The 27,741-nt window shown below is 37.7% G+C and overlaps 1 protein-coding gene across 7 annotated transcripts in view; it reads left to right on the top strand.

Annotated features, from left to right (window-relative positions):
* The window catches only part of TRAF3 (TNF receptor associated factor 3), a 70,132-nt gene that overhangs the window by 27,196 nt on the left and 15,195 nt on the right, over positions 1-27,741 (top strand). For 6 of the 7 annotated variants that reach the window (XM_027637960.1, XM_027637958.1, XM_027637957.1 and 3 more), the window contains 7 exons: positions 8,732-8,988; positions 11,809-11,860; positions 14,094-14,198; positions 15,085-15,252; positions 19,550-19,630; positions 22,345-22,419; positions 24,199-24,291. In XM_027637960.1, the coding sequence (XP_027493761.1) occupies positions 8,747-8,988; positions 11,809-11,860; positions 14,094-14,198; positions 15,085-15,252; positions 19,550-19,630; positions 22,345-22,419; positions 24,199-24,291 (816 nt within the window). In that variant the 5' untranslated portion in view covers positions 8,732-8,746. The remainder of the gene's footprint in view (positions 1-8,731; positions 8,989-11,808; positions 11,861-14,093; positions 14,199-15,084; positions 15,253-19,549; positions 19,631-22,344; positions 22,420-24,198; positions 24,292-27,741) is intronic. The other variant, XM_027637964.1, reaches the window with a different exon arrangement.

The following is a 27,741-nucleotide window of genomic DNA, read 5'->3' as shown; positions in this document are numbered from 1 at the left end:
CATACCATCTGCCTTAACCCTTGTTGATTCCTGTTAGGATTTGTCATGGCTGGTTCAAATTTACTGTTGCCCAGTCATAGCAGTCAGAAGTGGGAAACATAGTGAGTGACTTACCTTTTGAGTGTCTGTGATTTAACACTGCCACTTGTAACATGTGAACCAGGGACTTCTATGCCATGCAATAAAAGCAAAGGAAGCATTAGGCTTGCTGTAAAACAAGAAGTGGAGGAAATGTGGACAGATGGAAATAGCTTTCCATAAAAACAGACTATTCAGAATGCAAATATAAGCTGTTTCTTTCCTATTTTTCTCTTCAAAGCATATATAAACCCATTTTGTAAGAGGAAAATATTATGATTTTCATGGTGTTTCCAATAATATTTTACCTAGATATTTTTCTTCTGTGGTAGATAGAACTTTTCCTTTGTAAACAGAGCCAGAAGTTTAAAAAAAACCCAAAAACAACTCATGGTGTTTATGCACTTCCTCCACATAGGACTGTCATATGTATCTCAGTCATGGACGTGCCCTGAACAGCAGAGGAAGAGATTAAAATACATTTTTCTCTGTGATCATCTGATCATCTTTTGATCTTTCGTATTCTTTATCTACTTCTACTAAAAGCCTTGTGTAGAAATACAGAGCCCAGCTGGGGGTTAACTTCATAGGTGAAATGCAATAGTCTTGTTTGTGGGTGCAGGAGAAAAAAGAGAACCTGAATTGGAATTCAAAATGCAGAAGAATACTCGCAGTGAGCTTGGACAGCATTTCTCTTATGTGTTGTCTTGTGACCCAGGCTTTCAAAGCTTAAGAGGTCTTTTGATTTCTAAAAGATGTTTTTGACTTCTTGCACTTTAAATGATGTTATACTGTATTTTGGTAGCCCACTGAGATTACAAAGTAATTACTAAGAGCTGTAGATAGCAAGCATAAGTCAAAATACAAACACTTTGTTTTTCATACTGCCTCAGGCTGAATCTTAAACTTGTTTGTCCAACCAATTTGTCATGATTCAAAGGAATGCTGTTAACTCTCAAAAAAGTAATAGCTGAACATACTGTCACATAAAAACCATCTTTCCTTAGTTGCACTGACTTTTCCTGCTGTCTTTTTTTATAGATAAAAATTAATCCCTTTTAAAGTTGTGGAGTTTTCTTTCTCCCATCCTATACAGTATGTGTTAGACTAAATGTTAATTCTGTGCAACATAATATTGGATAATTACTAAGAGTGTCAGTCCCTGGGCTCTTGGGCACTCCGAACTATATAAATACTATGTTATTAATTATAAATATTTTTATTCTCATCTCCTAATGTTGATGTAATTACTTTCCCCATCTATCCTCTATTTAGAATTTAGAAATTTGTCACACTGAGCAAGACGGAGCATATGTTAGAACTGTTTTCATGAAAGCATAGTCCAGCAGACTTGCTAAATTGAGTCCCCTTGTACTGGCATGCTGTTTTGTTTAATCCTATAAGACACTTCACATGAACGTGTAGACTTGTTATTGAAAGAAATAGAATCAAGGAAAGTGATAAGATAATAAAACAACGTGAGATGTAGCTTACCATTCCTTTTCATCTCTTGAGTCATCTTGCAAACTAGAGCATGGGAAATACACGTTTGTGATTCAAGTGACATGCACGGTTGTTCCTTTGCCAGAATATCAAGATAGCATCTTTTGATTATACTTCTGATTTTCTAGGTCAGATAGGAAAAGAAGGAACAGCATGTACCTTCCAAGCCAAAAACAGTTTTGTATTTAGTTCAGTAGCTTCTACAGTCTTAGAGCCCTTGGAGATTGTGGTGAAATCTGGTTTAGTTGCTTGAGAACATAGCAGTTCATGTATCAGAACAGGCCTTTTTCCTGCCTGAGAATATCACACCATAATTGCTACAATAAAACTTCTCACAGAGTTAAGTGCTGGGAGAGGTTGCTTGGAGAGGTTGCAGTATCCTACCCTGTTAAGTGTTTGAAAACTCAGCTGTGAACAACCTGACTTGACTTTGAAGCTGGCCTTGCTCTGAACAGGAGGTTGGGCTAGATGACCTCCCGAGCTACCTTCCAACCTCAGCAGCTGGGATACTGCCCTGATAAGTGGCTGTGGAGAGCTTGCAAATGGCAGAAGCTTCTTGTGTGGAGAATACTAAGTGTGTGTCTTCTGTGTGTTTTCAAATGTTTGTCCTATCTGCTTATATCCAAGCACTGGTTTTTTTCCTGTTGATCTTCATCTGTTCTATTATGTGAATGATCTCAAGGTCTTAGGAAATCATGGGGCAAAGTTTAAAGTAGTCAAAATACCCAATTTATTTTAACACAAGAAAAAATAAGTTTTAAATATCAATGCTGCTTTTATTTCTGTACAGGAATTAGACTTAGTATTTGAATTTATATATATGAAAGAAGGTGAGGAGTGGTCTCATATTGTTTACTGTGTAAAGTTTTATTAGTGTTGATGACTAGCAACCCTTCCCTGTCCTTCCCTTACCCCCCTCAGAATATTCTCTTAAAGCATATGCTGGAAATAGCTAAACCTCTGGTTAGTTGGTCCTATCTGTGCTCTACAGAAATAGTGAATAGAACTTCAAACATGAAAAATGCACGGAGATAAAGATAAATAAATCAATAGTTCCCCTGGACAAACAAGAGGAGTGAAAGTGCCAGGACTTCTGACCTCACACAAAACAAATTTGATGGATGATTGTCTGCTTTCAAACCTGCCACTCCAGTTCTGCCTCTGTCATGGCCTAAGTATTTTTGTGGAGTGATTTCAGCCATTTGCATTTTATTTATCAGTTGTTCAGTGCCCTTGTCAAAACTCAGAGGTGGGGATTTTGCCAGAAGGGGTCGGGCTGAGGTGTGGTGGGTGTTGTGAGAATGGCCCTCTGCAGTTTAGAGCTCTCAAGCATGAAGGTCTTGAGTCAAGATTCCCGTGGCAGCCTCCCTGCCATGACATGTGTGTACTGAGTAAATTGATAATATGTTGTCACTAATATACTGCTTTCAGCTTGCATTGTTGTTTTAACAAGTAATCAAGGTATGACAGTATATGTTGCATATTATAATTGCACTCAGAAGCAGAACCAAGTCAGAGACTTGTCTAAAAGACAGTGAAAGAAAGATGGACATTCTTTTCAGTAAGTATGTGCTAGGAATTTATTAGAAGCTATAAAATGCTGAAATATAAGACAAAGGAAAAGTTCAGATTGTTTTAATAATTTAATTTTAAGATAAAGATTTCTGTGTGCTAACTTGAAGCAATAATTCTTGATGATGGAAAGCAAGTGAGCTGGGAAGACTGAAGAGCTGGAAATACCAGTCCAGGTACTTGGTTATCTGGCTCTCTGAGGATATCCTGTAGAGTACAGAAGAAAATTCTGTGAAGAGCAGTGAAACTCTTGAAATCTGGTTTCCTACAACATTCCTTTTTTTTTTTTTTTTTTTTTTACTCCTACTCCCCCCCTCTCCTCACAAAAAACCCCCCAAACCAACCATTATGATATAGGAGGAGACTAAGACCATGAAGTTTGCTGGGACAGGAGGGAGCAGGTGTTCTTGTCTGGTTTGGATCTAACTGTGTACTGGCTAGCTGACTGACAGACCTCACAGAGGAGGTGCACTTTTATAGCCTCTTGCTCAATGGGACACTACATTAAGTTTCTCTTTCTGTTCCACACATAGCTGTGCATTTTCACGAAACCTCTCTGTCCAGCTGGTTCCCAAGTGTTTTTGAGAGGCTGGGAGGAGACACAAGCGCAGTCACAAGCCCTTATCTCATTAAAAGCTGGACTGAAAAAACACACCCCAGGCTACCAAAAAAAAGACCTAGTTAGGATGAGGTACTGAAGTTTGTGTCATTTTACACTTTTTAGATACTAAATTTTTTGAAGAGGAAAGGGTAGATCATCTCATTGGTCACTTTTCTGCTGTGATCTTAAGCTCCCTGTCCCACTTCAGGTTTCTCTTTCAAAGCTTAATTTAGATATTGCGCAGGCAGTGCTGTTCTGTTTGAAGAACTGTTTTCAATGCAATTTGTAATTTGATCAAAAAAGCTTTGCTGTCCTACAGTAATAACCAAATTAAATTGTATCATCCATTATCCTCTTCTAAGGTACTGTAATGAAAACATTTATTTCTAATAGCTTTTTGCCCTTTTTGAATTCTAAAACTTTGGCAGAAGCTTATTGTCGTCGATATGCTGAAACTGTCTTCATGCAGAGCTTGCTAGGTGCCAAATCCCATGGTACCTGTTGCAATCAAATTTTTTGGGGTGTTTTAGATTATATGAGAGGTAATTTTTTTCTGTTAAGATGCAAATTTATTTTGAATTTTTATGGAAACTGTATTGTATTTCTATGTCACAAATTGGTTTTATTCCCAAAGAGCAAATTGTAAATATAGGTGGTAATACAGAATACTCGTGCGGATTTCTAGGATGTTTGCCCTCTCCGCAGTGAGAACAACATCCTTGCTTAAACAAGGAAAGAGCAAAATGCCTTTTGTTTGGGAACCCCCGTGCTTTCTAAATCCTGGAATATCTTTGTCAGTAAACTCACTTTTACTTCCAGTTTCTACCCCTCTGTAGTAATGTTAGTATGAGTTAAGCACCAACAAATTGTTCAAACTTTTATTGCAGTATACACAGCCTGAAATATTAACTGAGGTCCAGCCTCAGTTGCTTGAATACCACTTGTATTGACCAAACTGGAGCTTAGTGAGACCTGACTGGAGCAAGCAGTGTCACACATCTGATGGCCAGAACAATCCATTTCTGTTACTCTCATACTGGCATATGCTGGCTGCAGGAGAGGGGGCTGGAAGAATGTAATCAACAGTAGACAGAACCAGCCTTTGGTGACTGTACCTCTTTTTATGTTGCTTATCTGTCCTGAAGAGTGATTGTCCAAGACTTAACAGTTTAAAAAGACATCTAAAAGTCACATTCTTCCATTGTGATGATTTTTCCCAGGGATAAGAAACTGGAGCATAAGAAATAGCTAGTGATTAATTAGGCATTAAGATTTAGCTTGCTGAATGAGAACTGGAGTCCTTGGCTTGATGGCAGCTTGCCATGCCTTTAGGAATCAGAGGCTCCCACTAGAACTGGCCTATCTTGAGTGTTCTAGCCAGGCTCCTCTCCCTGCTCCCTGGAAGTTTATCTTCACTGCCGTAAGTGCACAGTGTCTTACTGAGGTGTGACTTCAAAATTGCTTCTTGTTGGCAGTTTAAAACATGAGTATCGGGGTATAATCTGAGTCCTGCTGTTAAAGGTTCCTGAAAAGGAAAAGAAGCCATTTTAGATGATACCCTGCAGTGGTATGGAAACCATAACAGAAAGCTGTTTGCCAAAGGGTGGCAGCTGAACTGTTTGTACCATCTACGCTTGTGTTTACCACTGATCCCACATACAGGTGTAAGAGCACATAACTCATGCATAGGGGCATAGCTCTGTGCATACCAAATACCTGTGTGCAGTTTGATAGGCATCACTTCTCCCCACCCCCTTGAATATGCAGGTCTTTCATTGTAATAAGGTTCAGATGTTCTTTTAAGCCCAGTTCTCTGTTGCATTTTATGAAAGTACTTAATGAATGGCTTCCTAGTTTTGCTGCATAAGAAAATCCTGGCATTCAGGGTATTGTGGAAGAGCATTCTTCACCAGGCTGGCTACTCTGGTGCTGCGCTTGTTTAGCTTTTCTGATCTGACAGACTTATTCATAAAATAAATATAAAACCCAAAGCAGACAAATCTGACTGTTAGGCATATTGCATAGTACATTTTATTTGTCAGTGTGCTTTCTGGTGGTTTTCTGTGACAAGATATCCAATAAGTTAATTCCAAAAGCGCAGTCCTGTGGAGCCCTGTGCAGTTTATTTTGGTATGAAATCTCTCTTGACAGCTGACAGTCCAGCCCCGAGCAGTTTCATATCTCTGTGAAACTCTCACCTGCTGCTCATTTGGCATTTGGTACTCTTTCTCTGTTGAATATTCTCCTGTCACCCGTGCCTGCCTCCTTGTGACTAATTATTCAGTTTCCTTGAAGAAATCATGCTTTTGGAAGACTTCACATCTCTAGTCTTCTTTAGCTTCTTTTTGTTTGGAAGAAACTCAATGGAGAAGCAGACATTAAGTAGGGTTTGACTTATGAGTTCAGGAACTTTGTGCTCTCTTGTCTTGCCAGTTCTCCTGTCAGCATCTCTTTTAGCACCTCTTTTTCTCTATTTCTTTTGTGGGTCAGAAGCAGGCCATGTCTTGTTTTATTCTGTCATTTTAAGGAAAGTAAAATGTGCTGTTCTTACCAGTCAAAATGCTTGAAGTTGGCTTTTGACTTCAAGAATTGACAGAATGGTGGAGGCCTTGAATATGATTTTAAACAGGCGCAGTTGCAGGGGGGAAAGAGGCGTTAGTATTTATCTACAAATTATGAATTGGGGAACTCAAACCTTTACAGATTCCTGAACTGCAAATGCCAAATGAAGCTTTTCCCTCAGTCATGCACAAGAAGCAAGTCTGTAGTAAGTCCACTCTCTTTCACCATCACCAGTCTAAATGCTTATGGAGTTGTACTTTTCCCCCCCCCCCTCCTTTTCTAATCTCCTTTTCTCTTAGAACTTCAGCAGAGGTCCTAAGCTCATGACCGTGTTCCCTCATGTCCAACCGTGGATGTTCAGCGGCATCGGTCATGCCTTGGGCAGCCTCTAAAACTAGACTACTGTCAGCTGCTGTCCTTTCTCAGTCATGGTACTTGTCTTAACCTCCATGTCTCTGTGTTGTGTTCTCGGCATCAATTTCATTTCTTGTGTGCTGGTTACAATCTTGAGTTGCCTCTTCAGTGTCATCATTATTCGTTGGCTTTTTTATACTTGCTGCTGAAACTAGCTCAGGCTTTGCTTCCTTCCCTGGTCTGAAATAAGCTGAATTTCCTCGTTAATGAGAAGTGTGACTGACTTGCAGTTCAGCACTGACTTTTCAGTTCTTCCAGATACTGCTCTGTCAATACATAAGTGTCTGCAGTCTTTGAAGAGCAGACAAGTAACAGAATAACATTCTGAATAAATTCAAATTATGGATCAGAATTTATAGTTGCCTTTCAGTTAACCTGTTTTTGAGGGGGTTTGGGGAATTGTTTTGGTGGTTTTGAATAAGACCCAATCATTGGATCTGTGTGCTGAGTTATGAGGATGGTTTCCTTGGGCTCTCTCTGTTTGATGGACATACAGAGAGGCTTTCCCCTGGGTTAGGGGGCAGTAAAGTGAGAAATCTTCACTCAACACCTCTATCCTTGCTCAACTAGTGTTGTAAAAACATGCAGTGGTCTCAGCAATGAGTCACAATGATTTTGTCTTTTGTTTCTGTAAATAACAATCAGCATGAGAAATCAAACAAACTTCCTTGTCTGTTTGGTGTGCATGGAGAATTCTATACCAAAAGTTGCATTCTGTACCAATGCAGAAATGATCTACAGGAAAGTACATTTTGTTACAAGTGCATTGTTTTGGGCTTAGCAGGGAAAGATAAGAGATCAGAAAAACTGTGTACAAAAGAGTTTGTGTATTTGGAATGTGAGACATTTTGACTCCCTTTGTGGTATTGGTGGATATACTTTTGTAATTGAGAAGTGAACTGGGACTCGTCTTCATTCTGCTTCTTAAAGTTGAATTACAACTATAGTAGTTGAGGCAACTGTAGAGCAGTGGAATAGGTTTATACCACAAATATCAGTTAACATGGAGGGAGAATTGAAGTTTGCCTTTCTCTTGTAGAGAGCCAGGCATTTCTCATATATAAATCGGTGTTGTATCCTCCAACTGCTTTCTCCTCCATATTCTAAGGTTTACTTAAGAGCACTTGTGCTTGTTTGATTATAAGATCAGCTAGGAAATTATTGAAAACACATTTTAAAAATTAATCTGGGGTATTATTCCTCTGTTGCTCCGCTAATGCTTTGCATGCTGACCTAGACGAAACATCATCCAAGATAGTAGGTACTGTAATTTACTCTTCAGCTGGATTAATTATTTTCTCAGCTACCTGTCAATTGTGCTTAGTCCTGGTGAATTAATCAGATTGCCATGTTATGTACGCCTTTCTCTGCTGTCAGTTAGACTTTGGTGACTTGTTCTCTTCATGTGAGGATGTGTGATGAAAAGGTGGGAACGTGTCTAATAAGTAAAAGCCTGTTGTATTGTTCTAAAACAGACTTTAAAGCAACGTGTCTTACACTTTGCTATTGCGTGGAACAGGCAGGAAGAGTTGTCAGTGGAGCCTGTATAGGACACTGGTGGCTGTGTGCTTTTGCAGTAGCATTTGAACAGTGTCATGTGTGGTCCTGTACCAGTGCACCTTCTTCACCACACCCCTTGCTACTTCCTCTCATGATGAAACTTCAATCTTAAGCAATACTTTACAGAGAGAGAGAAGGAGATATGGAAGAATCCCTTATTTGTTCCTAGAGTCATGCCCATAATTAATGAACACTTTGCTTTCAGGAACAGATTTTAATTCTTTACCTTCTAGAGCCCTTGAAACATGTGGAGTATTTCACAGATTTGCTATGCTGAATATATTTAGGCAGTTATGTATGTATTATGCTCACATGATGTGTGGACATGTATGTGTTCCTGATGCTTTCTGTTTTTATGTAGTCTCTCAGATACTGTATTTGTTTTATTTAAATGGCAAAAGAGGTCTTCGTTTCTCAGTTTTTCTCACTTTTGATTCACAGAAACTATCTTAGAGCATGGACACCAGTAAGAAGTCAGAACCCCCTTTATCTGTAGAAATGGTACAACAAAGAGCCAATCCTGACCGCAGTCCTTCAGCATCGATTTATGTTCCAGAGCAAGGTGGCTACAAAGAGAAATTCGTAAATGCCGTGGAAGATAAGTATAAATGTGAAAAATGTCGCCTCATCTTATGCAATCCTAAACAGACTGAATGCGGACACAGATTCTGTGAAACCTGCATGAATACCTTGCTAAGGTATGTTTTTTGTTGTGATGGGACATGTTGATACCCTTAAATGTTGTGAACTACTGAAATTAGCGTGAACACCATTGTGGCTTTAGGAATATGTTAAGCTAACATAGACTGCTCAAAGCAGCCTTCCACTGTTGTTTGCTTGATTATTTGTTATCCGTGTACTGGTGCAAACATTTGTGCTGTGCTCTGGGTTAGGATAAGACAGCTAAGCTTTCCATCAATATTGTTGAAAGAGTTGTTAAAGTGGTTTAATCCTGCGTAGGATGTGTTAGGTAAGAATTTCATTCTCTGAGGAGGCTAAACAGAGTGGCTGTTTCACAAGACTTCTAACATGTTTAGGTTGGTGTTGAATACACTTAGTAAATTGTGTCTTTGTGGAGAAGTGAGCTTGCAGAGATTCCTTAGTGATGAGAACTAACATGGCTGTGGACCCAGCCTTAGAGTTGAGTGGTGGGACCCCTTGGATAAATGTAACTGCTTGTGGAGCAGTTCCTCTGTAACCCTTCCAGCTGTTTGTCCTGGGACTTGTGTGTTTTGTGGATTGCAGGAGGGTCAGAAAGACTGGCTTCTCTATTACTGAGATGCTTGGGCCAGAGTGCAAAGTGGGTGAGTGGATGATGTAGAAATGAATGCTGAGAGGTGCAGTCTTTCCCAGTCTAGGTAAAAGTGCAATCATTCAATGACTATCTAGCTTTTAAGAAGTATTTGTGCATCAGTAGAAGTGTATTTCTTTGCCTCTGAACTTTTGATGCATTGGTACTGAATGTATTCATCAGTGTGATTTCAAAACTTGGTGTAATGTTTGGAGGCCATTCTGCAAACTTTAATCTCCTGGGATAAATAAGCAGTGAATATTTTCATTTACTACTGGGAAAGCAGAAATACAGAAGAGATTTGACTCAACACATGTTGCATACTGGACTGCTAACAGAGAGAAGATTTGACTTTGGGAGTTTTGGTGGTCTCCTGTTTACTTTTTGTGACACTAGGTATTGGTTTATATGTCACTTGGAAATAGTGTAATCTGATATCTAATACTTAGATATCTAAGTCAAGACTCCATGCAGCATGGTGAAAGAGTATGAAAGATGTTACAATACTCTGTCTCTTGAGAAAGAATAGTCTCTCTACTGGGCAAATACAAGAGTCCACAGCTCACCAATCCACTCCTGCAGGTTTTGTGCTACAGCATGTCAAATTTAAAACAACAACAACAACAACAACAAAAAAACCCCACCAGCTTTTCTTTTGATACCCAGTGTTGAGTGAGGTGTAGTTTGTGTTTAAGAAATGCAGTTATTTTTTTCTCAATACGTATTTTTGGAAGTCTCTTACATGGTTAATAACAGTGACTGCAAAAAACCCAAACACCTGCCATGCTTGGATGTGCACAGGTGGACAGAGCAGATCCTTGACAATCTAAGCAGTAACAATTCTGGCATTGCTATAATCTGGGCAGTTTTCCTTCCCTGCTGTGAGACATGCACATGTGTTTATTACAGTGCAGTGAGAATATATGTGCGATTTCATTTTCCTGACTTTCCAGCCAGTCTGCTATTGAAAAGGACATGTGCATAAGACCATTGAGTTATTTCATGATATTTAAGTGCTTGTTGCAAACAAATCCTTTATTGAAATTAAATTTACGTGGGTTTTTTTGGGAAATAAAAAGTGTGCCATAAAACTGAAAGCAAAATAGGTTTATGTTTCTGTATTGGGCAAAATTGTTTTATTCACTGTTGATATGCTACTGTACGCACAAACACACTAATTATATGCTAGCAGCTTCTGCTCCAGGGTTGTTTGAGGACAAGGAATTGGGATTTAGTGTGGATAAAGCAGTAAAGATGTCTGCTCAGTATGCAACAGTAGTTTGAAAAAGCAAGTGGGATGCTTGAGTGAATTCAGTAAGAGCAAGGAAAGCATGACATTGTATGAAACACTATATGCCCTCAAGCAGATTAGTTTCCCTTTTTTTTTTTTAACTTGAGAAAAGTATTACAGATATTGAAGCTGCAAGGTAGTTAAGATGCTCAGAAATATGATGAGACACAGAACGGTCAGTTCAAGGAGCAGAAGCCAGCGAGATGATTTGACATAACCGTACTGATTATATAACGTAATTGAACTCTTTCAGCCTTTTACATTGATTTGCACTGCTGCTGGCAGCCATAACTTAGTTAGCCTGTCAATGACTTGCTTTATGAAGGAATTCACCTAGCTTTTACCTAGTGCTTTTCGTCTCGGTGCTTTACATGGGAGATCGGTCTGACCATGCCCATTTTACACGGGGAAAAGGAGCTAAAATGGAACGTTGCAACCTGGTCTAATGAAAGGTGTCCCTGCCCATGGCGGGGGAGTGAAACTTAGACGATCTTCAAGTTCTTCTCCAACCCAATCCATTCTGTGATTCTAGGGGCAACACCTGGCAGGTCAGAGCCAGAAACAGCTGTAGGGCTGGATAATTGAACAGACAATATTTTGCCTGTTTGCACAGACTGAGAAGTGATGACAATTGTGGATCAGATGCAGGCTGGAAAATAGGGGATGAATTTTGCTACCTTGAAGAAAATCACTGCGCAGTTGGCTGGAGGCATTGTGGTGGCCTTACTTCTTTGGGAATGCCAGATACTGTCCACTGAAAACTCAAGCATTCAAATTTATTGAAATAACATCATGTTTTCTCATTATAATGAACTATGTCCACTTTTAATGATTTTAAAATATATTGAATAATCGTAACCAAGTGCCTCATAAATGGAATTTTTTGTAGCAAAAAAATTCAGATGAGCTAAAATAGTTTTTCTGTTTTCTTTTCAGTTCTTCTAGTCCAAAATGTACAGCGTGTCAAGAAAGCATAGCAAAAGATAAGGTATTGTTAAAACTGTTTCTTATTCAAGAGTGTTGAATTGCGTGGTGTACATAAGATGCATTATTGGTTTGTGGTAATTATTTCATAGGGCCTAATAAGCTGCCTGAGGAAGACAGCTTTGTTATAAAACCTAAACCATGTATTTTATATTTTTTATGTGTTTTCATATATTCCTGTTAACCACATGGTAGAAAACAACATGTCAGCCTCATTCCAAAAGGTCCAGACAGGTGTCACATCTTGTATTCATAGTTGGGAGCTGCAGCAACACATTGCAGTTGTCTTCTTATCAACCAGGAGGATGATAAGAAATATTCCATTCCTGTAGATGCAGAGATGTGATAGGTCTAGATGAACACTGCTCCTGATTTGGCTCCAGATCAGTGTCTACTCTTTGAACTCATCTCTTTTATAATGTGGTGTTCAGTGAACCACACGGGAATTAGGACAGTGTAGAGTTACAGTAAAGGTAACAGAATCAGATTCTTTTTGTATGAATAAGTTATTTCAGTGATATTCTCTTCTCTGTTTTTCACAGCAAAACTTTTTGTTGCCTTTGAAAGGTTAAGGGTAGAGAAAATTTTTCTTGGCTTAGTCATGGGTTATGCGGTTTTACAATATTGCTGAAGTGCTTAGTAAATTCTTTGTGTTAGTAGCCTTTTTTGCCTAAATGAATACTTGTATTAGTAACCATTTTCAAGAAAAGGTTAGTGGGTACATTAATCTCTCCTTGTCTTAACTCAGAACAGTTCTCTAAATAGTACTCGGTGTAATTTGGTTTTGACACGGATGGACTCTCCAGGAGCTCAGACCAATAATCGTGATGCCTACTTTATTTGTTCTTTTAAGTCTTGACTTTTTAGCTCTCAATATACATAAACGTGTACATTTTTAATGAAATTTCAAATATCTCTAAAACAGCAGACCAGTGTATACTAAATACCTGTTGGACTAACTGTGCAAGTCATTGTTTTTCAAACTGGAAACTTTTTCACCAGAATGCTGAAGTCCAAAATCTCTTATCTTAACTTTAGTCAGCAAAACTGTGCATACTAACCCTGTGAATTACGTTGGAAAAGATATTGCAGTATAGGCAATTGATTACTTAAATGAGATTTGTTGATTCATTAAGCTTCCTATACACATCCGAAAAGTAAATAGAAATCAGTGACCTGTATCAGATGAGATCGGATGAGAATGATTGCAATGTTTCCTCCTTCTCTGATACTGGGGATAGATTCATAGTCACTGTGGACAGATCTGATCATAATTCTTGGTTAAATGTTAGCATGCAGAACCTTTCTATAATTACAGTAGCGCTGCAGTGTACACAGTATCACAGAACTCCATTTGTCAGAGCAGTCATAGATTGGACTTGATTCTTAATGGTGTTTTTTAATAGCCATAAGAGCAGTTGAAAAATAACTAGAAGTTTTTATTTCTTTGGTTTTGGACTTTAAAATAGTAGTAATGGTCTTCAGTCCTTCTCTCTCTCTAATTCCTGCCCTTAGCAATGGGGCTTCTTGAGAGTGCAGTTATTGTGTCTTTTATGAGGTGTCACCCATAAAAGGTGTAAAATCCAAACCCCAAGATCCCTATTTGTAACTTTGTTTAATTGTAGGCAAAATATGCTGAAAGTGCTTAGAAACATGAAAATTGAGAGATAGTTAAAGCCTGCTTAACTGTGAAATAATAAACCTCCTCCAGTCCAAGACCTTAGAAAATATCTGTGATTATGTGTTACTAATGAAGTGTAAGCAAGTGTTCCAGCTTGCTTCCACACTCTAGTCATTTTGGGACCACCTTCCCTGAAATCCTTGCCCTCTGAACCACTGCACTTTGAGTCTCTTTTGCCTTATGGAATTGTGCCTAATACAACAGTTTCCCAAACAATGTAGAGAGTTTTACCTTATGCAGGCCTGTTATTGGCGAGCAGATAGCAACAAATTTAGTCCTTTCTTGTACCTTTCCCTTTATTGCATTTACAGTAAAACTGAAACAGTAGTGGACTACCTGTAAAAATATTCCATTTCACTGGGCTGCTTCATAGTGGGGGAACCTCACTGCTGTGCACATTCAAGAGAAATTGAATGGCAGGATTTTATTTCTGGCTCATAAAGCTGGAATTAAATGACACTGCTGTAGCCAAATTGCATGGCCTCCACTTTTTTTGAACTTGTGTATCCTTGAGTGGTTCTCAGTTTCTACAATAAAGTGATTTTTGATTTTTCAGGTATTTAAGGATAATTGTTGCAGGAGAGAACTACTTGCCCTTCAGATATACTGCAGAAATGAAAACAAGGGCTGTAAGGAACAACTATCTTTGGGTCAATTACTGGTAAGTTAATCTAAAAATCGTAAGCTTCCTTTTGAGTTAAAGAATAAGGGGAAAAACCTTGCAAATTAAAATCCCAGTCAATTTGTTGACTTGCTCATGCTAGTGGTTAATTTAATTTATAAATGTCATAATAGAGTTAAACTACTTTGAAACTTGGTTTTTTGATGAGCTGTAAGGAATTGTAAAAAATCGTGATTGCATGATACTGAGGCTTGGAAATGTAAATGAGAACTAGAGGGAGAACTAAAATTGTGAAGGATCTTAATGTGTACTTTACAAATGTGAGAAATATGATTTCTGTTTTGGTGTGGTTTTATTTTTATTTACCAGTCTTAATCCTCTCATGGAAGTGGTGGTTTATGCGTGAAATTAAACCTTTGGCTTGTCCAGACTTGTGCAAAGTAACTGGTGGCTTTTTTCTGTGAAGGCATGACATAGCAGTAATCCAGTAATTTAACAATTGTAAGGTATGGCTACACACCAGTTTGCAGGGAGATGTGTAGGTTTTTCCTTTGAATGAGTAAGCTCAGGTACCTAAACCACTTAAAGCAGCATTTGTGTTTATGTGGAATAATATACTTTGAAAAGGAATGCTTACCTTTTGTTTAAATAGCCTGGGTGGAGTTTTGGACTGTGTTAGAATACTTTTAGTGTAGAAGTAGCTCATGTACCTCTCTAATACAGTGAAATCTGTTGTCTAAGTAAAGGGACTGTACAGTCAGAAATGTATTCCTGAGTAGATTTGTTAGTGTTTGCTCTTGTGTGATACAGTGCACGAAATAACTTCACTTCCTTTAGTTCTGAAATTATTTAATGTTGGATATCTTCAGAGGATAGACACGTACAAAACTTAGTTGGACTGACTTTTTTTTTTTTTATCTTTCAGATGCATTTGAGAACTGATTGTCAGTTTGAAGAACTCCCGTGTCCTCGTGCTGATTGCAAAGAAAAAATACTGAGAAAAGACTTGCCGGACCATGTAGAGAAGACCTGTAAATATCGGGAGACAACCTGTAAATACTGTAAAAGCCAAGTCCCAATGATTATGTTGCAGGTGCAGTATTTTCTTGTGTATATAGATCAAGATTCTCTACATTAATGTGGAATAATAACTCTTCTTGTCCCTCTCTGTAGCTGCCAAAACAACTTTGGCCTCTCAGCCAGGATTAATAAGTTTAAAGAGAAAATAGGCTGACTTTCAAAATACATTTTTTTTCCTGTGGAAAAAAACCTGCATTGACTAGGAAGCACTTCCTTTATTCTGATGTTCAGATACTGCATTTTAAAAAAATCAAATCCTCTACCTAATATTGATACTAAAGTGAATTTTGCTATGCATTTTAGTTTTTTTAAAATTAGATAAAAAACTGCAACTACCATGATAACAGGTAGTTAGATGCAGTAGTAGATGCAGGAAAAGCATAAACATTGCAACTGACAGGAGAAACAGCATTTTTCTGCCTAATCCATCTTGGGTACTGTGTGATCTGTTATGAGAGGAAGGGAAGAAACAATGTAAAAACAAATTGTGTCTTGGCATAACCAGTAGCGTTACATGACAGGCCCAGGGTGAGTTGCTGCTGTTCTTGGCATCAGAGTAGGTTGTCTGATAAGCAGCATATTGTGAGTTAGAATTATAGAGCAGAGACTGAGAAAGTCATGCTTACTTTACACATAGAATTGTAACTTGACTGTTTGTGGCATTTCACGTTGAAAGGTATTATGCTGAATCTATCTTGCTATAACTTTAACACTTCTTAAAAATTCTGTCTCCGTAGTTTCTGTAGTTTGATGGTGTTGGATCTCAGACCTTCTTAGTATAGTAAGAGTGATGAAAATTTCATTTTTGTTCTTGTGTATTGTTTGTTAGATGAAGACTCACAATGATGAGAAGGGTTCTTTGCTCAGAGATGTTGTTACAAAAAGGCGTAAATAGAATCTCTTCAAGTTCTGATTTAGATTTGGCTTTTGGTTATTTGAGTGCATCCTTGCAGGGGCTGGTACTGTAATAATTGCAATGACCTAGAATAAGGTGGCTGAGATGTGAAAATACACAGAAAAAATTAAATTTGCACTGTGTTTATTCTGACACATTCTGATACAGAGGTGAAAGTGTATTTAGTTAGATCATGTTGTTCTTCCAGAATTATCATTAGGCTTGGGAATTGATGTGAGGCAAAAAGTGATATTAAAAAAATGTGTAGTGTCACAACAGACAAAATCAGTGAGTATTAAATATGTCTACAGACTGGTTTTCCATATCTAAGCAACATGCTCACAGGTTCCTTGTAGGCAGTTTCTTTTTATAGGAGTAATGTAATTAAATTTTTGAGTCTGAAATCCTTATACGTTGAGGAGCATAGAACTTTGTTTTAGTTTAAGAGCTTTCCCTTTTATCAGTTGTTGACGGATGTAACACTTATGAAATCTTTGAACTACTGGTAACTTTCAAGATACTGAGAGGTTGAGACAAGTTTTAGGCTGTAAGATTTTTAATTCACAGAGAAACAGACACTCATATTGGAAACAAGAGTGGCATATTACTCTGAAGTACAGAAAAGAGTGTTTGTAAATAAAGTAATTGTTCTCCAGAACCTTAAGTAGAATTTTGAGCTGCTTTAAGAGGTTATAGGGCTGGTTGATGCAGAAAGCCAAAGTGGTTTACTAACAATGTAGTTTGATGTTGAGATGTTACTCTGTTTATTGTATTTAATTTGGTACCACCATGCATAAAAGGAGGACAGTTTTGCTTCTATGCTGCTTTAAGGGTGCAGAAAGCTCTGCAACTAGATGATTAGCAATTGACTGCTATTTTTGATTTTTGTTTTGTCTAGATTTTTAAAAGTTCAGTGGTTATAGAAATGCAGATGGGTTTATTTGTTGGAACCTGATTAAAATGTTACCTCGTTGTACTTCAGTAATAAGAATCAGAAGCTTAATGAAACTTTCCTTTTGAATCTTAAATCACACAATGACTTGGGCTGGGAGGGACCTTAAAGATCATGTAGTTCCAACCCCTGTGCCATGGGCAGGGACACCTTACATTAGACCAGGTTGCTCAAAGCCCCATCCAGTGTGGCCTTAGACACTTTTAGGGAGCATTCACAACTTCTGTGGAAAACCTGCTCCATTGCCTCACCACCCTCCCAGTCTAGACCTTCTTCCTAATATCTAATTTACACCTGCCCTCTTTCTGCTTAAAGCCCTTCCCCCATGTTCTATCAGTACCTGCCCTTGTAAAAGTTCCTCTCTGGCTTTCTGTAGGCCCCTTTAGGTACTGGAAGGCTTCTTTTGACTTCTCATTTGAGTTTCATCACCTAGTTGACAAAACTGGATTTTTAGAGATGAACTTGAGTTCATCTCTAGCTTATGTAGCCTAAAATTTTCTCTGCTGTAATAATGACTGAAGCTGGCCTCGGTGACTTGAACTGAAAACGGATATAGAGGGAGCAGACTGAGAAAAAAGGTATGCAAATGGAAACAAAATAATTTTACTGGAGAACATGTGGTTCGTGTCTTCATAGAATCCCATGACCCATGCGGTAGGAAATCCCCCTTGTTGGAGGCAGACTCCAGCAAGTTAACAATGTTACTAGAACTTTCTTAGATTGCATTTGTCTTGCCTGCATGGTCACTTGGTTGAGTTAGCTTCTTAATGTCTTTTCTTTAAACCATCGAAAAAGTTGTGGGTTTTTTTGTCACAAATTTAGCTGGTCAGTACGGAAGAGGACTCTGCCACTAGACTGGGATTACTCTGGGATATCCTGGAGTCATTGGAAAGGCTTCCCTTAGTTTCAGTGGGATGAAACTGGGATGTGGAGTGAGAACTGGAGAGAATGCTGAGAAGTAACATGAACCAAAAGTCAGTGTCGTAGCTTTTGTCAGTTAGTTTGGGTAGGTTAAAGAAGAGAGTTAGGGAATTAATGTTAGAAGGCAGTATTACTTTTCTGGTTTTGTAGTTGATAAATTGTTAAAGAAGCTTGCAGGGCACTAGGCTCTTAGAGCCACATGGTTCTGTCTGATGTCTCCCTTCAGCACAGCTCAGAATGAGGGGGCCCAGGTCCAGCTCTTGACCCTGAGCAGGAGTGGTCCTTTGGGTCTCTGCTCATCAGAAGAGTACCACTGTCACCCTGACAGAGGGTGTTCTGAGGAGAGGCACTGGCATCACTCCTGGCTGGGTATCCTAGTGGGGAGGGAATGAAGATAGCTCCTCACCTCCACGCTTTGGGAGGCTGTCCTGGCTCTCTGGCTACGAAGCAGCTGCGGGTTCCTTGCTCTCTGTCGCTGTGACTGTCTGCACGTGCTACGCAGAGTGAGTGCGTGCGGATGGGGAGGATGGAAGGACAGACTTGTGTCAGAACAGCACACCTGATGGTGTTTTAAAAGCAAGGAGGTAGTATTTTCAAATACTGGCAGACTTATGCCAGAGTTCTGAACCAAGGCCTTTCACATCTGGGAGCTTAGATCTCCTTTATATCTTGGTTTTGTTTCAAAAAAATAGACATCGTTACTGGGCAAAAAGGGCATGCAATTTGTTCTTCCTTTTCTAACAGGCTTATAAATCTAGACCTTTGTTTCCTTTGCTGTTCCTAGGTACCAGAAATGAAACACTGTGTTTCAAGTTGAATGGGATGTGTCACTTGACGAGAAATGAATTTTTCATTTTGTTGAGAAAACTGAGAGGAAATGTAAATTGTTATCTCAGGCCTGACTTTCTTCCCTCCCTATGGTGATAGGGTTTGACAGCCATGCTGAAGTATCTGTCATCATCTGGGTTCAGATTAAAATACCTGCCCAGAATCATCACAAAATTTCAGCATCTCTTTGAACTTTGGGTATATAGTAGTGAGACTTAGTATCAGGTGTTTGGGAATCAAAATTAGAAAATATTGGAAGAGGAATATCCATACATAGGCAAGAGATTCTCTGAGAGTGGGCAATGTACATTTCTGAAGTTCCATGCACTGTATACTCTTACTAAAAGGGACATTTTAGTGGTTCTGCTTACTCTTAAAGATGCCCATTTTTGTGAGCAATTCTTGGGGAAGAAAACTTGACTCCTATTACTGTTTCATTGTGCAAAATAAAACCAATAAAACTGTAAGTGAATAGATTTGCTTTGCATGGTAAAACACAAAGAAACCCTTGTTTTCACTTCAGAATATCAACACCTCTATCAAAAGTATAAACTGATGCTTGAGCAATTTCAGTTCTGTCTAGCCCAGTTGGGATAAACATTGAAAAAAATATTGTGGGACTTTTTAATTATTGTAGAATGCTTTTCTTTGTAAGTCCTCTCTTAATTAAACAGTAAAAACTGATTTGTGGTTTGTTTCCTTTTTCCTTTGTAGAAACATGAAGATACAGACTGCCCGTGTGTCATGGTTTCATGTCCTCATAAATGTAGTGTTAAAACACTCATGAGGAGCGAGGTAAGAAGTCATACCCAATGTTGTGCTGAAAAATTGAATAATTTTTTTAGTAAGATCTCGCAAGAATTTTGCCAGAAGCCATTTCCTTATTAAAATGTGAGATCTAAAGAAAGCTTTTTCTACCACACAGTTAAGTGTGATAACGCTCAAATATTTTTAATGATTTCTTGAAAAACTATTTAAAAATAAACAGTTTCTTAGTTTTGAGTCATTATTACACTTGGCTTGCCCAAGATTAGCGCATGTCCTTCCTACTTTCATTTTTACTAGCTCTCCCCCTGCCCTTCTCTCATTTTAGCACTGTAGAGCAGCATCTTGGGGTAGTTAGCTTATAATAAAATAAAAATAGAGAACTAAAATTCAGTGCACATTGACAAGAGTTTAGTAAAGACTAGAAAAATCATAGAAGTGTGTAATTTCATTGAAAAACTTAAATTATGTTTAAATCTGTTAAATCTAGGGGAAAAAATAGTAACTGATACTTAAAGAAACAGTATAAGATAAAGATTAATATGAGTTCAATACTCCAACAGCAGATGCAAGAATGCATAAAAATTTCTCTTAATGTATAGAAACTTGCAATAATATGTAGACCAGATCAAAAAAAATTAAAACCTGGCTTGTTTGAAGAGATCTGTGTTCTTGTACATGAAAAGACAGAAGTAGCATTTGTCGAAATTGATGTACTTAATTTTTTTTCCTAAAAAATAGAACGAACTTACCAAAGATAGGGAAGAGCTTATTGAAGTCTTCATCACTCTGTAAGGCCCACTTAAGGAAAATAAAGTTTCTGATCTAAGGATGAGCTTTTCTCTTTTCTCTACTACTTACTTCCTGAGTTAGATTCATACCATTTTTCACTTGCACTTGTAAATTATTAATTGTGGCATAGTGCAGAAGGCACATAAGGCTCCTGCCAAAGTCAAATGCAGTCTTCTCTTCCAAGATAATGAAATACAAAATATATCATAGATACTGTATTTATTAGGAGAAATGGAGCTTCTAAGAAAAGAGAAAATATGCATACTGACCAGTCCTCCCAGTGCTTACTTCCAAGTTTAGATCCTGGTTCTAGAGCACTTTAGCATATTCTTAAACCTTGACTTCTGCAGTTACTTTGAGAAGAGGTGTATCTGAGTGCTTGTAAGAACAGACCCATTAAAGCCTGGGTTGTTACACACACAGTTAGAATGGGGTTCTGAAACTGTAGGCAGAAACAGAACTTTAAACAGCTATTTGCCCTGCATCATCTGTTGCTGTATGTTGCTTAATTTTTTTTCTGATACTGTGAAAATGTATATATTACTTAACTGCATGGTTAGGGACAATGAATCTAATGCAGAAAATGGGAAAATGCCTGCCTAACAGTTTGAGAAAATTCTGTAGTGTACAAGCAAATATCTTACTGTAGAATAAAAGACAATTTTCATGTTTAATTCATAACTCTGTGGCAGACTTATAGTTTTGAGAAGTTGGAAAATGTGGCATTCTTGCAAAACCTGTTAGACCACACATTTCTTTCTTTTTGTTCTCTTTTTTTTTTTAAACTACATGTCTTTTGAAACTATGGTGTGAATTTCTATGGATAGTGTTTAGAAGATAACAAGTGCATCTCAGAGATGAGTGACCGATGGCATCTCGGTATCAGATTTTAAAGACTGTCCTGTCTGTTCCAGAGCTACATGTTCAAAGCAGTGTTGATTCACCACTTCTTCCCAGGGAGGTGGATGAGCTGAGTCATGTGGGGCTTAAGGTGTGGGAATTTCAAATGAGATTTTTGAAACCCAAAACAGTGATGCCAGCTGAGGAGCAAGGCTCTAGCTCCTGTCTGCTTTGTGGGAAATACAAACTGCAGACCCTGTTTTTGAAGAGAGTGTCTGTTGCACTGTCCTTTCCAAAAATGTCTCTCTGCTCCAACTTCTAGGCAGTTTGCATCCAGCTGCTGCCCTCTGTGCTGCAATGGCTGCTGTCTGTATATATGTATATGCTTCTGTGAATTGGTTTATTTTTAAATGAAAAGTGGTCTGTGCTCATAATTACCCAAGATATTGGACTAAATCTCAATCTGTGAAAAATGCAGGCATTTTACTAATTAGTTTTAATCCCGTGTACTGCATTTTTTAAAAGTTACTTAACTGTACCTATTCTAAAACTCTTTGTCTGTTTCATGCAGTACTTGTTTAGTCTTTTTTTTTTTGTGTAATTTAACTGTTAAGTTTAGGCACTGAGAATTGCATGTTATGTTTTGAAAAGTTGGTTCCTCATGAAATTAGGATTAGAAAAAAAATGTACTTTACTACAGTGAAACTGATCTTAAGACTTGCTCAGAGCACCAGTAAAAAAAAAAAAATCACTTGTGGAGAAAAGATTAGTCATTCACTAAAGTCAAATGAAATCAAATAATTGTAGCATGTTCTTTTTGTTTGTTTGTTTGTTTTTTTCCAAATGGGTTGCCTATTGAAATAGTCTTTAGCAGAAGTTTCACTGTATTTTAAATGTATCACACTGTATACTGTATTGGCATGTGCGTGTGGTTTACATATGTGTATAGAGAGAATTTGCATTTGAGATCAGACTGGAGAAAATATACACATGTGTATTGTATGTTCTGCAAATGGCACACAATACAAACCTGATAACCTCTGCCCTTTATGTTTTGAGCATTATCATGCAAAAGTCTTTTTGCCAAAACTCACATTTTTTTCCTATTGCAGTTGAATGCACATTTGTCAGAATGTATTAATGCCCCAAGTACCTGTAGTTTTAAGCGTTATGGCTGCACTTTTCAGGTCAGTATATAACAATTATACTTCCCAATTGATGAAAGTCTGCAAATAGAACCTAATTAATTGACATGCAAGTTCTGGACTTCTGTAGTTTTGGTTAAGAAAAAGTCATCCAGTTGCACCAAGTGATTATACAGCAGATGTTTGGTTTTGCATTTTAAAAATATACAACATGAAAAGCCCACATATTCCTGCAGTGGTTTTTGGAGTTCAGTTATTAAGTATATCTTGTTGAAATAGGAAGATCATGCATTTGAAGAACTTGTTAACTTAGGGTAAGAGGAAACTCTTTAGTTCTTCAGAAGATAGACTAACAATTACAGTTGTTTCTATGAAAGCATTTTCTTGAGATAAGTATGTTTATATTTTCTCTCATTTGTGTGTCTTAATATTTTTATTAAGGTTAAACATAGGTTAGCACACTTAAAACACATATTTTTATGTGCATTAATATGTCTGTGTGCACATAGGTGTATAATCAAAGCATGAAATTTATTTTTTAAAAAAAGTCTTGGATTTTAATCCTGGCAATCCCTGCAATATTTAAAAAAAATAAAAAAACCAAACCTCAGAGTTTAGTTTCAGTATTATTATTCCAGTCCCTTCCAATATTCTCCTTCCCTTACCATATATCTTGGGGAATTTCAATGCTTATATAACAAAGAGATTAGTCAGGACATTTCAGAAACTGCTGACAGGAAAAAATGGAGTTTATCTGATAGTGTGATTAATTTCTTAGCCCACGACAATTTAAAGACACAAGAACTGTAAGGAGCAACACTTCTCAATAGACTACTTCCTGCAGGTATTTCCAGGTTGTTAAACAATGAGCATTCATCTTTTTAAGTGTTAACAGTAATGCTCTTAGTGGTAGAGCCTAACCCTGCCCACTGTTATGTCGTATGTATTGCCATTCATTTTATGTATGTATATGTGTGCATATATGTACATATATCCACATATATATTTTTAGTATTTTATATAGAGTACATACCTTGAGGATCATTGAAACCCTTTCTGCAGCATATCTACCATCAAAGCTAATATACTCTGCATTGCAAAGCACTTACTGAAGTAGGTGTAATGCAGCACGATACAAATGAAGTAATATGGTCTGCATCTTATGTACTCTGTATATAATCTATGTGTGTTCTGTAAACTTTCTATATAGTGGTTATTTGTAACAGCATTTTTAAGGTTGTGCAGAGGCAGCATATCTGAATATCTTAGAACAATCTTGGTAACATCTTGAGATGACAAACTAGGCATTGTAATAACTCTCAACATAGTTTATAAAGCTGGCAGTTTCCAGTGATAATAAATTTATCTTAAATATTTGTCTTCAATACCCATCTGAGGGGAAAATGTAGTGCTTATGAAGCTGTTCATGAAATAGAACAGAAGTTTTAAATTACAGTTAATGGAATTGGACGTTTTAGATTTTGTATGACTCAGGGGGTTTATTGTGCTTTATTTAGTTCAAAGCTACACAGAAGACTCTAAAATACAATTCATTTTGTAACTCTCATTCATCTTTATTGTCTCTGAGTTATCAAGCACACTGGATGGAAATACATGGCAGTTGTATAAAACACTTGCTATATGAAATGTATTCCTGACTTTTTTAAGTTCCCAAATAGATTTCCCTTCTCTCTACAGTTCTGCAACATGCACTAGTGAACCAAAGTATGTAGTGTTGGTTCGATGTCTTGATATACTCTTTCTTTGTAGGTTTAAAAGAACTGGAATTGGCTAAAATGTATAAATTCTTTGTTGTCACAGGGAACAAACCAACAAATTAAAGCACATGAAGCCAGCTCAGCAGTGCAGCATGTTAACTTATTGAAAGAGTGGAGCAATGCTCTAGAAAATAAGGTATATCTTCTACTCACTTCTAATTTTCATTGACTTCTTTGAATCATATAAAAGCACTGGAAGAAGGGCTTTTTTTCTGTTTCGCAGCTGTTCAGCAGTACAGCTAAAGCACTAGTAGGCTCCAAAAGCTATCAAGCCATTTGGCATCTGGTACCTTTGTTATATAATAAAATGCTGTGAGAAACTTGGCTTCGCAACTCCATGTACAATTTTCCTCATTGGTAACTTAGTTAAAACTCTTTCTTCACATTGATAAACAGTCCAGTATTAAATTTCCTCTCTGTGCTGCTTTCTTACAAAATGGAGGGTCCAGAAAGCTGTGGCAGCACTATGAGCTGTATTTTTGCTACCTCAGCATCCTTCCAGAAATAACATTATTAGAAGTATGTAATAAACTGGTTATTTAATTTATTTTTGTTCTAGCTCTCCAAACTTAATGACCTGCAAAGGTTAATTAAACATATTGTGTCTCATGGGCATGATGATGTCTGATTTAGTGCTAGACCAGAATGAAGTTCATGTTGCAGTGCTTCCTTGGGACTCCTGGTTTTAAATTGTTTGGGATTTGGGAGATGCTGGGAGTCATATCAGTCAGTCTCAGCTACGATCTTGTGAATAATTTGGATGACTTAACCACCTGTTCTGCAAATAAAATTCAAGGCTTTGACTTAAAAATACAAAACTTCAGAACAGATCACGGGTTTCTTCAATCTTTTCGAAAAAATTTGACATAGACATTAAAATAATGTTTCTGTATTTTTAGGGGGGAAAAAAGATCCCAGAATTACCAAACCATTTTACTAATGCAGGCACAAGAGTCAGGAGCCCCTTCAGACTTTTCTGGAATGAGTTGAATACGTAGCAATTCCAGTGTAAGCTCAGTGACAGTTAGGATATGTGTGGCTTAGAATTTCTGTCATCTCACAGCAGACCACAAGCTGGAGTTTAGCAAACTCTTGTCTAGACAGCTTATTCCCTTCTTGGGCTACAGTGATCTCTCTGTGTGGATCTCCAGCAAGGTCCTGCCGCCACAGGAAGTGTAGTTTTAAAGCAGGAGTTAACTAGAAGAGCATAATACAGTTTTTTGTCCCCAGCATGTTTGTCCCTGAACTGCTTGTTTTTCAACTTGAAGGAACTTGAACTCTTAAGGAAACCACTGAACCTGGGAGAGGTCTAATGTAGGGTTTTTTCAGACAAAATTTTCCTATGTGTGTAGGTAGGTCTTAGTTTGACAATCCATAATATTATTTAAGTTTGCTTTTGCATGTGAAACTTTGTTAATGTAGGAACTGTACATTTTTCAGTTTTAACAGATACAGACTCATATCCTTAGTTCGTTTTTCATTAGTCTGATTAAAATTATACAATTTATTTTACATCATAGGAAAAAAACCCACGTTCCCTGTGACTTCCAGAATAGATCATGTTCTGTCTTTTGTTAGTGTCCTGAGAGGTGCTTTGTCATTTAAAAAATGCCCGGCAGTTCTGTGTTTGTCTCTTACAGAGCAAAGAGAATATATACTTTAATACTCTTTTATGTTTAATTTTTTTCTTTTTTTTAACTTTCATTTAGGACATAACTGCTTATCATTGTATGTCCATTTTTTTTTTTCACTTCCTGCTTTGTAGACTTCTTCCTATTCATAATAAAGAGTTGAATCACTGGAAATCCCAAGACAGTGCCAAGTTACCAGAATAGCTAACCACATGTCATATGTCAGTGACTTTATTGTAGGGTAGGGTAACAAAATGATTTGTAACTGCATTACTGTGCTCTTCTTTGAGGAAAAAATTAATCAATGCGCTGAAGAACAACAGTGCAAAGTTAACTTAACTGATGAGTACCTCAGAAATCTTAGCCCTGCTGAAGTCAGTGGAAGTCTTGTTGGGTTCTCTAGGATCAAGATTTAATTTGGGGTATTCTGTGATATGTGTGGAGGGGAAAGGAGAAGTTACCTTCTCCCAGTCACCATGTTCTTTAACAGTGCATGTGGAGTATGCAAAGTCTTCAGAGCTGCAAAGCTTGGCTAAGTCAGGAGTTTGGTATTGAATGGTGCTCTTGGCAAAGAGCAGTAAGAGAAGGTCAGATGTTAAATCTTGAATCAAAACCTTGTGGGGCAAATTAAAATTTGGTGCTTTGTTCACTCTGTGATGGGGTAGGCTTGCAGACTGAACTCCCACAGTCTTGTGGAAATAATCAGTTGAACGTAATTTTGTGGCTTCATCACATTCTTAATGAAAACTGGTATAAACTGTTTTTTCTTTTTTAATATGAGGCTTAAATATGGGACCTGCTTTAATATAGTTCCTTGTGGCATAAAGTTTCTTCCATTCTTCTTTAGTAAGCAGTGATAAGCAACAGCTTAGTTTGAAAAACGACTGAATAATAGCACTTTATTCTAGGAATATTTCAAATATGACAAAGAAGTAAAGGATGCCGTTTGTAAATAGATGCTGTTTTCTTTACCCTTTTTTTAACTGAAGTTCCACAGACTTATGCCAAAGTTCTAGTTAGGAAACTATTTAGAGTTAAATATTTTCTTTTATTCACAAATTACTGCCAAACTACAATTGCTGACTTAGCAATGACAGTTCTGTATGATTAAGGACTGGAGGACATAATTCTCCTTTTCTGTGTTCTGTAAAACTGTGTGGAAAATCTCAGTACGAGACAGGTCCACATTTTATAACTTGTACAAAAATGGAAATGTAATGCTTAGTGACCCAGAGCGTAACTGCCTTGTGATTGGGAGGCCTGGGGAGGAAAGAGTGAGAAAAGGGGGATGTAAAGATCATAGTTAACTAAAGAACTCTGATTCATTAAGGAAATGGAGGATGCAAAAAAAATGAAGTGTCTGCCCAGCAGATCTGAAATACCTGGGAGGCAGAGGTACTAGTTTAATTTTAAACTTGTTCTTGAAAATCTTCTCTAGTACCTAGGCATGCATTCCTTCAGCCTCAGTATTGCTTCTCTTTCTGCATGGCAAAATTAGCCTTGTCTCATTTCAGTTGGGTTTCTTCTGACAGTTTTTCCATATATAAAATGCAGAACCAATGTGTGTGTATGTGCACACATACTGTACTATACTGGAAAGTAGATACCCACACATATGTTACGGTATCTCTGTATTTTTGGACCCCTGTCTGATGAACCTGCTGAATGCCTGTGGACTTTGACAGTCCTTTGTCTAGTTTAGGCTAGTTTAGAGATTGAAATTATTTACCTTTTCTAACAGATTAGATTCTGCTAGGAATGCAGTGACACATAAGAGATTTGATGGCCATGTCTGATTAGAGGGTAGAGTGATGGAATTCTGCAGTGGCACCCGCATCAGAGGTAAAGATGGCTTGACCTCAAACTAGCACCTCTGTCAGGGGCCATGCTGTAGATCTTTTGAGAACATGAAGGATCCAAGTAATTGGTCTTAATGTGAAACGCTGATCGAGAGT

Source organism: Corapipo altera, unplaced genomic scaffold, assembly GCF_003945725.1.
Source record: "Corapipo altera isolate COAL_440 unplaced genomic scaffold, ASM394572v1 23, whole genome shotgun sequence".
Taxonomy (NCBI): Eukaryota; Metazoa; Chordata; class Aves; order Passeriformes; family Pipridae; genus Corapipo; species Corapipo altera.
Note: the sequence above shows the minus strand (reverse complement) of the source record. Positions and strands in the feature narration are given on the sequence as shown.